This window comes from Neoarius graeffei, chromosome 11, assembly GCF_027579695.1.
Source record: "Neoarius graeffei isolate fNeoGra1 chromosome 11, fNeoGra1.pri, whole genome shotgun sequence".
Classification (NCBI taxonomy): domain Eukaryota; kingdom Metazoa; phylum Chordata; class Actinopteri; order Siluriformes; family Ariidae; genus Neoarius; species Neoarius graeffei.
The window spans coordinates 31076424-31088837 of NC_083579.1; the positions used below are offsets into that span (position 1 = coordinate 31076424).

General features: G+C 44.6%; 1 protein-coding gene across 2 annotated transcripts in view; it reads right to left on the reverse strand.

Moving 5' to 3' along the window:
* ccdc85ca (coiled-coil domain containing 85C, a) overlaps positions 1-10624 on the reverse strand; it is a 141608-nt gene extending 130984 nt beyond the window's left edge. The window contains exons 1-2 of one of the 2 annotated variants that reach the window (XM_060933710.1): positions 10463-10624; positions 9006-9938 (exon numbers count right to left, since the gene is read on the reverse strand). In XM_060933710.1, coding sequence (XP_060789693.1) covers positions 9006-9711 — 706 coding nt within the window. In that variant the 5' untranslated portion in view covers positions 9712-9938; positions 10463-10624. Of the gene's footprint in view, positions 1-9005; positions 9939-10418 lie in introns of both variants that reach the window. The other variant, XM_060933711.1, reaches the window with a different exon arrangement.
* Positions 10625-12414: the final 1790 nt, after the last annotated feature.

A 12414-nucleotide genomic window follows, 5' to 3' on the forward strand; every position in this document is an offset into this window, starting at 1 on the left:
TTCTTTGTTTGTGACCTGTTGAGTGAGTTTCACCTTCAGGTTTCTGCTCAAAAGTATGCCGCGGTGATTCATTTTCTACTCACCGGATGGAACATTTCCTTGAAAACAAAGTTGTATGGAAAAACTTACATACCATCACCCTAAATTACCCGTATGTTGCAAAACATGTTATGGTCCAATGAGACCAAAGTAGATGTCTTTGGTGCAAAAACAAGACCGCTTATCAGCCCAAAAACCCACCATACCAATGGTGAAGCATGGTGGTGGCAGCATCACGTTGTGGGCTGCTTCTCTTCAAAGCAAAGGGGAGTCCCATATACGATTCGTACATTGGGAGAGTGCCTGTTAGAGAGTGCACTTGTCCTGGGCCATCGGCATAGTGAGGTAGGGTGGCCAGTTCCTTTCCTCGCCGCCTTTAACTTCCCCAGTGTTTCCACCAGGTCCCCATTCACTGCTGGGTGGACAGGGAGCGAGCCCCAGATCCCCGTCGAGCCGAGGCTCGAACCAGGGACCGTTCGCTTAGTGGTCAAGCGCTCTAACCACTTGGCCACCTGCGCTCCTGCTTCTCTTCAGCTCGGACTGATAAACTATAATTACTGACAAACTGCTGTGATATAAGAGGAATAAAATCCTTTGAGTCATGCTGTAACATCAGGTGATTTCACACTTCAGGGGAAATGGATTATTTTCCTATAAGAGCGTGGCCCGTCACGCGTTATTTCATGTGTCATGAATTACTTTAGAGGAAATCAGGCTGTATGTAGAGTCGATAGTTTCATTATGAATCACACTTCATGTGTTGTAATAATTAAGTCAAGTCATTACAGACTTAGCTAATGAGCCATTTAGGTAAATTATTACATCATATTGTAGTGTATGATAAGAAGCTAGAAAGCAATTCAGGAAGGTCATGATGGTGAAATGAATTTGTGAAAAAAAAATCTGATATCATACAATGCTGCGCAAAAGTCTTAGTGAGTGTCGAGCAAAGACGCCTCAAAAATAATGAAAAGGTTTCTACGTTAAAAACATCTGAAGTAAGAAATGAAACTGTGGATAATTAGCGTGACGATCTGAATAGTCTGAGGTACAGTGAGTGCAGTTTTATGCGGAAATGAGCTGTAGGTTTTCCTGAGCATCGTACAGAACCAGCCCCAGTTCTTCTGGACACTTGGACGGTCACACTCACTTCGTAATTCTGCACCAAAACCCAGCAGCCTTCATTATGCTTTTAGTCTGAAAAATAAAAGTTCTCTCTCTCTCTCTCTGTCTGTCTGTCTGTATCTGTGTGTGTATGTGTGTGTGTCTCTCTCCCTCTCCATTTGTCTGTTTTTCTCTCTCTCTCTGTCTGCCTGCTTGTCTGTCTCTCTCATTCTCTGTCTGTCTCTGTCTGTCTCTCTCATTCTCTGTCTGTCTCTCTCATTCTCTGTCTGTCTCTGTCTCTCTCGCTCTCTCTCTCTGTCTGTGTCTGTCTCTCTCTCTTGGTCTGTCTGTCTGTCCTCTCTCTCTCTTTGTCTGTCTCTCTCGGTCTGTCTGTCTGTCTGTCTGTCTCGCTCTCAGTCTGTCTGTCTGTTTGTCTCATTCTGTCTCTCTCTCTCTCTCGGTCTGTCTGTCTGTTTGTCTCTCTCTCTCTCTCTCTCTTGGTCTGTCTCTCTCTCTCTCTCTCTCTCTCTGTTTCTCTCGGTCTGTCTGTCTGTCTCTGTCTCTTTCTCTGTCTCTCTCTCAGTCTGTCTGTCTCTCTCTCTCTCAGTCTGTCTCTCTCTCTCAGCCTGTCTCTCTCTCGGTCTATCTGTCTGTCTCTCTCTGTCTGTCTGTCTCTCTCTCTGTCTGTCTCTCTCTCTGTCCGTCTCTCTCTCAGTCTGTCTCTCTCTCTCTGTCTCTCAGTCTGTCTGTCTGTCTGTCTGTCTCTCTCTCTCTCTCTGTCCCTCTGTCTCTCTCTCTCAGTCCCTCTGTCTCTCTCTCTCTCCCTCTCTCTCAGTCTGTCTCTCTCAGTCTGTCTCTCTCTCTCTGTCCCTCTGTCTCTCTCTCAGTCTGTCTCTCTCTCTTGGTCTATCTGTCTCTCTCTCTCTCTCTCTCTCTGTCTGTCTCTCAGTCTGTCTGTCTGTCTCTCTCTCTCTGTCCCTCTGTCTCTCTCTGTCTGTCTGTCTCTCAGTCTGTCTGTCTGTCTCTCTCTCTCTGTCTCTCTCTCTCTCTCTCTGTCTGTCTCTCTCAGTCTCTCAGTCTGTCTCTCTCTCGGTCTATCTGTCTGTCTCTCTCTCTCAGTCTGTCTGTCTGTCTGTCTGTCTCTCAGTCCCTCTGTCTCTCTCTCTCAGTCTGTCTGTCTGTCTGTCTCTCTACCTCTGTCTGTCTGTCTGTCTGTCTGTCTGTCTGTCTCTCTACCTCTGTCTGTCTGTCTCCCTCCCTCTGTCTGTCTGTGTGTCTCTCTCTCTCTCTCTCTCTCTCTCTCTCACACACAATATTCTGCTTTCTTTACTGACATACAAACATTTTTCTGTTACATTAATGTTGTCCTGGAAAAATAATGTTTGGAATCTAAAATGTTTTGTTCTGACTTCATAAAACTCTATGATAAAGTTTGTACTAAAGAACAGCGTGAGTGAGACTTTCGCACAGTGCTGGATACTGTTCACATTTCCACCATCACATGATCAGAGCCCGCGCCAGCTGCCGTCATGTACTCACCTTCAACACAGGCACGCCTTCACTCTTTATTTCCTTCTGAGTAGACGGACTAGTGTGTGTGTGTGTGTGTGTGTGTGTGTGTGTGTGTGTGTGTGTGCACACGTGCGTGTGTAAACCTATTATGTAACCTCAACCCTTGATAAAGAGAGTAGAGCGATAAGTAAGGAATAAAACAGCTGAAGGAGTGCTGTTAGCACCTCGGAGGTGATGATTCTCCTCCTGAAGCACATCCTGCAGTGTTTTATTCCTTTTATACTACAGCCATTAGCCAACTTCGAAAGGCCTCACTTACAGGAACATAGACTCCTTCCATAAATGATAACTAAACACGTCCTTACCAAAAACGTCACCATATCAATGAGTCCACGCACGGTTTTCTGTTACTATAGGAGATGGTAATGTATCTGTAGCCGCACGACTGTCAGAGCTGCTACGGTGATCTACTTTTCTTGAAAATACACAGCGCTCCACGTCTTTAGCAGATTAGCAAGAGACTCTACCGAATTCTGACTCAACTTGAGAATCAAACTCGAATTCACACGAAGAGCATGAGTGGAAAGGTTTGCAAGCAACACACATGACACGGAAAGTCGCAGAGCAGGACACTCACGCGTTTGCATAGCAGCAAACAGAAAACACACAGACAAAAACCCAATCAACCCATTTATGCAAATTTGGTTTGGCAATAGCCAGAAAATGTTAAACACAACACAGCAGAGGTGTTATATAACCTGATCACAGCCTGACATGCTCCGTGAGCTCATACCCAGGGCTGAACACACAAACCCTCTCCAAACAAGCGCAGGCTCACAAAGGCGCTGTTCGAATTTAAAAGTACGCGTGAATGGTTTGGGTTAAAATGGTTACGTAGAAATGAATGTGTGATGCACAGAAATTTCAGCCACTGAGAAAAATGCTGAGAAAAAGATATTTTAAATGCCTACAACGAAGAGTCAAATCACTTTACAAATAATGTTTAGAGCAGTAAAATTAAAGCGATTTTGTGCCATTTATTTTAGATTTTACACGATGAAATAAGCGAGTTGTGCCGTTATATTTAAATACTGTTGGCTGGCGTTGAGTGGTATATCAGATATATTCCATTCGGCTAGCATGATACTGAACGAGTCGAAGATGAGTAGCTGAATGGAATATATCTGATATACCACGAAAAAAACCAGCCAGTATTATTATTAGTATAGGCAATCGTATGGGGCCGAGTAAAATTAAGGATTAATTTCACGAGTGATTTCGAAGTTTTTGAAAACTTTGAAATCACAAGTGAAATTGATCCTTAATTGTTTATCATATATAGGGCCAAACTCATACTTCGGAAGCCATTCAAGTTCACAACATTTGTCATTCACGTTTTCTGAACCAATCAGGGTGCGAGACTATCTTGCACGTTTGAATCAGTTTCTAAAGCGTCTTTCATCATGACACGGCGACACGACATGAGGATTTTGAAAGTGGTTTACAAAATTTTATTGGAACTTCTTTACAAAAGCCATTTTGTTGACAAAATTTGCTCATTTTTGTAACCGTAACCAAGCAACGAACTAGCCAATAGCATTTCAGAAATACGGCCCCCTGTTAAGGAAAAAAGCCCTCCTTGATTGACCAATCAGAATTGAGTAATATGTATTATAATTATTATTATACGTACACATTCAGTGGAACAATTATCTCATCTCATTATCTGTAGCCGCTTTATCCTTCTACAGGGTCGCAGGCAAGCTGGAGCCTATCCCAGCTGACTACGGGCGAGAGGCGGGGTACACCCTGGACAAGTCGCCAGGTCATCACAGGGCTGACACATAGACACAGACAACCATTCACACTCACATTCACACCTACGCTCAATTTAGAGTCACCAGTTAACCTAACCTGCATGTCTTTGGACTGTGGGGGAAACCGGAGCACCCGGAGGAAACCCACGTGGACACGGGGAGAACATGCAAACTCCGCACAGAAAGGCCCTTGCCGGCCACGGGGCTCGAACCCGGACCTTCTTGCTGTGAGGCGACAGCGCTAACCACTACACCACCGTGCCGCCCCGACAGCCAATATTATTATTATTATTATTATTATTATACTACATGTACATTTGAATGAACAATTATAGATTTTACAAAAAGTTCAGAACAGGACGGTAACTTACTAATACTGAATGCTGATTCTGATCGAATGTAATCCAATGTTCTGTACAGAGTCAAAGTTCTAACAATAAAAATGGTACAAGTCCAAAAAGCCTGAACAACAACCCAACTTATACACAAGCTCTGTACAGGCTGACAGTTCACAGTTACTTTTGGTCGTAGTTAATTGTTACACTGCAGTTGTTCAAAACAAAAGCGCTCTGCTGAGTGAAGTCCACGAGTGACGTCCTCTTGTAAAAGTCTCCGTCACTTTTCCTCACCTCCAACTAGAACTTTGACAATATTTCCGCTCCAACTCTCTTTTCCAGTTTTTTGATGTCCGTTGGTCTGTTTTTCTCTTGTAAATACGCGTGAAGAATATCCAGGGAAGTTTTTGTAGCCTTTTGAGTCTTCAGCGCGTCTTTCTCTTTAAATCTTCCGCTTTTAATGAAGCAAACCTCACAGCCATGTTTGTGTACAAACTGTCAGTCCCTCGCTATCGTGGAAGTTTTACATCTCCGACGTGTCTCTTTTCCAGTTTTTCTCTTGGAAATATGTGTGAAGAATATCTAATGAAGTTTCGGTAGCCTTTTGGGTGTTCAGCGTGTCTTTAGTTTCGGTTTATTTATTCAGTGCTTAAACCTAGCACTGGATTAGCCTCGTCTTCTCTCTTTCCCGGCGCAGCAGAAAAGTTGTCATTGGATCTTCGCATGAGCTCTGACGTGTGACATCGTGTTGACAACGTGCAATATTATAACAATATTGCACGCTCATTCTGCATTGGGGAGAGCAGCGTAATACATGAAGGATAAGTGATATGAGAACAATATTGCATGCCATCAATAAACCCGCTAGAAGGGAACAGAACACGTGTTTTTATTCCATGGAAAAAGTGGTGCGTATGTATAATAAGGGTTTTTTTTCACGGTGTGGTCTCCATCAAATCCTGCGCTCTGATTGTCTGGCGAGCGGGTCCGTATCCTACGGTATGGACCCCAGTTACGGACCTCTGGAGACTCGCTTGTTCATAACAACAATCGCAGTAGCAATTTTTGTCAATATTTATCTTTTTTTTAATAAGATTTATTTATAAGATTCTCAAAAATCTTATAAATTTTCGCCAGCATTACTCAGGAGAATAGCATTAATTTTACAGCATGGATAGCGATAACGACAGTGTTCACAGCGAAAGCGAGTTTTACTTAGCCTGGGCCCGCCCATCCTAAGCGTGACGCAACACGAGGGCCTGTTGCGAGCTTAGTCTGGCCAGGCAAGCTATCTACAGCTCTTCCAAGCTCCCGAAAAATCGGGAGCCAATCAACTTTGAGCATCTCCAACGGCCCTGGGTAGAGGCGTGTTCAAGGCAGTGACGTAGTAGAACTGCGACTGGAAGCTATAGATTGTTTACAGAATCTATGCCGGAAGCGCTTCATTCACTAGAAACATTACGAACATGGAGCAAGTTCTCATTGAAAACGGAGCAAAGAGCAGCCCTGGAGGTCTTTATTGAAAGGAAGGACGTTATCGCCTTGCTCCTGACCGGCTTCGGTAAGAGTTTAATCTACCAGTTAGCCCCGTTGCGTCACATACGTCAGAGGAAAGAGTGATGTGATTGGTTTAAGCTTCATCACACCCTTTTCTGGCTTCGACCAGTAGCAAACTGAGGCATTTCAGGGAGGTGGGTCAACCACGCACTTTGGGAACTGGTTGGGCTTAATATCTTTGCCAGACCAAATGCTCGCAGAGTTTTGAAGTCGCGTTAGCCAGACTAAGTTTTACTACCCTGAGGAAGAAGAAATAAAAGAAAACATTTCAGGAGAAAGCTAAAAACCTGTAAGTTGCTAACGCCGAGCAAAAACATGGCTGAATCCTGAATGACTCCTATTTGTATAAATAGGGGACTACATAGGCGGCAAAATGTAGTTTTTTTCCTGCCATGGAAGTGCACTTGTATACCGAGGAGGAAGCCATTTGCATTACAGCCGTGAATGAGGATTCAAAATGGCGGCTTGGCTCGGTTCTCCCTTTCGGGCGCTCTCATTTTATGTTAGAATTTGATAAAGAAAAAAATAAATCTATTATTTACCAGCTTAAGGTCGGTCCGTATGGTGAAATACCATGACCTCAGCCCAGAGGGCCTCGCTCAGTACTTTCAAGACCTCGGTCATGGTATTTCACGATACGGACCTCCCAGCTGGGAAATAACACACACACACACACACACACACATAAGCAGATCAGCAGAATACTTATAGTAATATTTAATATTTTATATGATTAAAAATGAAACAATTTTTTTTTTAAATAAAATCAGTATGATGGGCAATTAAGAGTAGCCACTTGACCTAATGTTTGGGCTGCTGGAGGAAACCAGAGCACCCAGAGGAAACCCAAACTGGCACAAGGAGAACACGTACATTTAAACTCACATCAGCCGTGAAGTTTGAACCCAGAACCTTCTTGCTGTGAGGTGACAGTGCTAACCACTGCACCACCGCCGCGCCGCCCACAATTTAAAATAAATAAATAAATAAATAAATAAAATCTTTGATTTATTTTCAGATTTCGACCCCGAATTTTCATCGCTGCTACAAACAACAAGGGCATAAAACCCTCTTTGTTTTCAGCCTCATAAAATGCTACTATCTATGAATATTCACAAATATGCAAATTAGAACGCATCCCTATGTTCTGCTATGTGTTAAAGCTAACTAGCTATTTATCTCAAACCTTTCACAGTATCAGTTTCACGGAGTTTAGTTTCACACCACCGTATCCTCAACGATTTATCAAGTCAACGATGCGAAAACATAACAAAATATCAAGCACAAAATGGATGAATTTATTCGTAAATTGTTCGCAAAGGCACGTAAACAAGAAACGCTGTGTCCAGTTAGTCGGAAAAACATTCGTATCTTACGTTCACTCCTGAGTTTGAGTCAAGTTATGTCAGGAGACTCACTCGGGTGAATCTCGGCCGAACACCAATCCAGAACAAATTCATCAATTAAGACAAATAAGATTCTTCATTCGTTTCTGACAAAAGTAATGGCACCCTCCAAAAGGACAAAGTGTTGACGTGTATCTGTGGTGGCTGATTCGCCGTAGTGGCTGAGCTGCATTACTGGAAGATTTAGCGCATGCCTCACTTCAGGGTGCTCTTTGACCATTTAGTCGTCATTTAATTGCTGTTTTGAACTCTGCTGCCTTTTATATTGTGTGGGTGTGGTTAAATGTAAATCAGCCATGCCATGAATGCACTTGGTAATTTATGGCTGATTGGGATTTATCAACATGAAGAAAATCAGTGACACGTTTATGAAATTTCATTTCAGAGTAAAAAAAATAAATAAATTTTAAAAACACTTTACTAAATGATTGATCCACGCAGGCTGCAGGTCCTGTGATTAAAAGTCAGCGAGGTACCGTACCATCGTTGGAGCTGCCGGATATTTGTTTTAAAAGAGATGTGAATTATTACAGTGTAAAAGACCGTCTCTAAAACCCGGATCACGATTCAAAAATCTCATTTCTGAGCATACTTTAAGGCTGAGAGAGCAGCTCTTCGTTTATAAATGTTTAATCGCCAAACCCTCCGAGCCTGTGAAGAGAAGTTCCAGCGAGATGTCTGCTCAGAGAATTTACAGCGCAGTTCACAGCCACAGAGAGCATTAAATCCTCATTAGACCTGACTTTACAGGCCATGCTAATTAGCGCAGGGCCATCTGTACAGCCAGGCTGCTGTGTGCAAGAGCCGTCTCGCACGGCCATGTGCAAACACTGCCTTGTGCACGCTCCATGGGTCCGTACGCCGTTTTCAGGGTTACTCCCAGGAGATCAGTGAAGGCATGTCATATCATCCACTACAAGCTGATGTGAATCTGGGCATTAAAAGGCACAAATATGCATCGTTACCAGATTAGCAAAGAAGAATAACTGCACTAACGACACACACACACCAGGACCAATGATCTTGATCTCCTTCCAAGCTTTAATTTTCTTCATAATGTCTCTATAGACATTTAATGAGACGTATGACAGGATGAGATTAAATCAACCTCCGAACGCGAAACAGTTAAAGCCTGGAACTAAACTTGTGAGTGGGGAACTGAACAAACGTCGGACCACACGATTGGTCTAAAGAATCGTTTTTCGAATACGCACAGCGATTTGCGCTTGACTTACCGTTTAGTCCATTCGGTATGCTCCTGTGGAGGTGGTTAGTCGATAGATCATCCATAGATCTTCTAATGCCTGCCATCTTGCCCTCGACAGGTTTATGCCCGTGGCCGTGATGGTGGTCCGGGCTTCCAGCGCTTCCTGTACTGGATGTACTGCTTCCATCCCCCACGTCCCTCACGTTATTCGTGCCTCCGTTCAGGTTGGTCAAACTGGACTGGCTGTCTATGGAGCTCCTCGACCCGGCACCGTTCCTCTCCTCCTCCAGCATGACGATGATCTCCTTTAACTCCACGTTCTCACGCATGACGGTCTCCTGATTGAGCTCCAGCTCCTTCAGTTTCTGCTGATAAAATCCGACCTCCTTCCAGACCACGCTGGCCGTGTACCTGCCGAAGCGCTGCCACTCCCGCGACAGCTTTTTACCTTTTTGCCGATCGTCGTCCAGAAAGCAGCACAGCTCCCTGAGCTCCTGGTTGTCATCCTGAAGCTTCTGGTTGACTTCTTTCAAATTCCGGATCTCGTGAAGGTGAACCTGTAGTCTCCGGTTCACGTCGCGCATCATGTTCCCGTGCTCCACCATTAGGCTGATCTTTTCGCTATCGACTCTGCGGAGCTTTCGAACCAGCTCATCTTTGCTGAGTCTGAGGAGTTCCTCGTCTGAGATTTTGCTTAAATCCTCCCTTGGGACGTCGGTCACATTTTTTGCCATGTTCCTTTCCGTGGATGGCCGGCGGTCAGAGGAAGCTGGACGATATCTAATGATGCCTACACAGACGCAGGAGATCTAAAATCACACCCATGGTTTTGAAGATAAATCCAAGAAGTGAGAAGCTGGTCAGCAAAACCACACCGCTTTTTATTTCTGATATCGTTCGTCCTGGAAGGTCAGATCTTCAGTGAAAGTAGAGGTGGATGGATTTCTGGTCAGGGATTCACCTGCAGGATGCAGAACAAGAAATAAAGAAGAGAGAGAGAGAGAGAGAGAGAGAGAGAGAGAGAGAGAGAGGACGGAATGAGAGTAAGCTGAGCCTGAATCACTGCAGTGGATGCAGGATCAGGGTTGCCAGATTGGGGTAATTGGTACCTTGTGAGATCGGTGTTTAAAAGCTGAAATTCACCAGCGAGTCTGATTTAAAATGATCAAAAGGAATCGTGTTAATGAATTAATAATTGATTAGTTTCCTGTTTGCATAACAGAGAAGGAAAAATAAAGTGAAAAAAAATCCCAATCTGGCAATTCTGCAAATCCTAACTCTTGAGTTATTGTACATTTGTCTCGGCGCTGTGAGGGAAACCGACGAGGCGCGTTACTGCTGGAGATGCTGCTGAAACGCCCTCGGTGTGTCGATAAGAAGAGACGGAAAGACACAACACTGACATTTAATTAAAGATTAATTGAAGTGAAAAACCCTTCACCATTCAGCGGCGACACTTCCAGCCTCCAGGGAGGGATTTCTCACCGTTTACTGACACAGCGCCGTCTCTTCTGCACCCGAACTCCGGCTTTAACCTTTAAACATGAGAGAACGGCGTCCGGACAGCGGCTTCCGGCTGCAACCGGCCGAGCTCAGGTCGGTTCCGACTAAACCGCTCCAGCCCTGAACCCGCAGCAGCTCGCTCGCGCTCTGAAGCGGACTGAGATCTCTTAAAGAGACACGAGCCCAAAAATTCCCTGACAGGGCGGAGAGTCGCACCAGAGGCGCAATGAAAACTCTTCGTGTATTCCGGGAAATTCAAAGCGCATTCTAAATACTCTCACTGCATTCTAAATATTCTTACGGCATTCCAACAGCATTCCAAACATTCTGATTGCGTTCGAGGGAAAAATCGAAATGCCAAGCCACTTCAAATCCTGCCAGGATGTCCCGAATGTGCCTCGAATGAGCCGGAATGCCGTCGGAATGAAAATTCGTCGTGTATTCCGGGATATTCAAAGCACATTCTAAAAATTCTGACTGCATTCTAAATATTCTGACTGCATTCTAAATATTCTTACGGCATTCCAACAGCATTCCAAACATGCTGATCACGTTCAAGGGAAAACTCGAAATGCCAAGCCACTTCAAATCCTGCCAGAATGTCCCAAATGTGCCTCGAATGAGCCGGAATGCCATCGGAATGAAAATTCTTCATATATTCCGGGATATTCAAAGCGCATTCTAAATACTCTGACTGCATTCTAAATATTCTTACGGCATTCCAACAGCAGTCCAAACATTCTGATTGAGTTCGAGGGAAAAATCGAAATGCCAAGCCACTTCAAATCCTGCCAGAATGTCCCGAATGTGCCTCGAATGAGCCGGAATGCCATCGGAATGAAAATTCTTCATGTATTCTGGGAAATTCAAAGCGCATTCTAAAAATTCTGACTGCATTCTAAATATTCTGACTGCATTCTAAATATTCTTACGGCATTCCAACAGCATTCCAAACATTCTGATCGCGTTCGAGAGAAAACTCGAAATGCAAAGTCACATCAAATCCTGCCAGAATGTCCCGAATGTGCCTCGAATGAGCCGGAATGCCGTCGGAATGAAAACTCTTCGTGTATTCCGGGAAATTCAAAGCGCATTCTAAATATTCTGACTGCATTCTAAATATTCTTACGGCATTCCAACAGCATTCCAAACATTCTGATTGCGTTCAAGGGAAAACTCGAAATGCCAAGCCACTTCAGATCCTGCCAGAATGTCCCGAATGTGCCTCGAATGAGCCAGAATGCCGTCGGAATGAAAATTCTCCATATATTCCGGGATATTCAAAGCGCATTCTAAATACTCTGACTGCATTCTAAATATTCTTACGGCATTCCAACAGCATTCCAAACATTCTGATCGCGTTTGAGGGAAAACTCGAAATGCCAAGCCACTTCAAATCCTGCCAGGATGTCCCGAATGTGCCTCGAATGAGCCGGAATGCCATCGGAATGAAAACTCTTCGTGTATTCCGGGATATTCAAAGCGCATTCTAAAAATTCTGACTGCATTCTGAGCACATTCGAAACATTCTTGTGGCCGGCCCAAATGTTTTCTCATCTCATCTCATTATCTCTAGCCGCTTTATCCTGTTCTGCAGGGTCGCAGGCAAGCTGGAGCCTATCCCAGCTGACTACGGGCGAAAGGCGGGGTACACCCTGGACAAGTCGCCAGGTCATCACAGGGCTGACACATAGACACAGACAACCATTCACACTCACATTCACACCTACGGTCAATTTAGAGTCACCAGTTAACCTAACCTGCATGTCTTTGGACTGTGGGGGAAACCGGAGCACCCGGAGGAAACCCACGCGGACACAGGGAGAACATGCAAACTCCGCACAGAAAGGCCCTCGCCGGCCACGGGGCTCGAACCCAGGACCTTCTTGCTGTGAGGCGACAGCGCTAACCACTACACCACCGTGCCGCCCGCC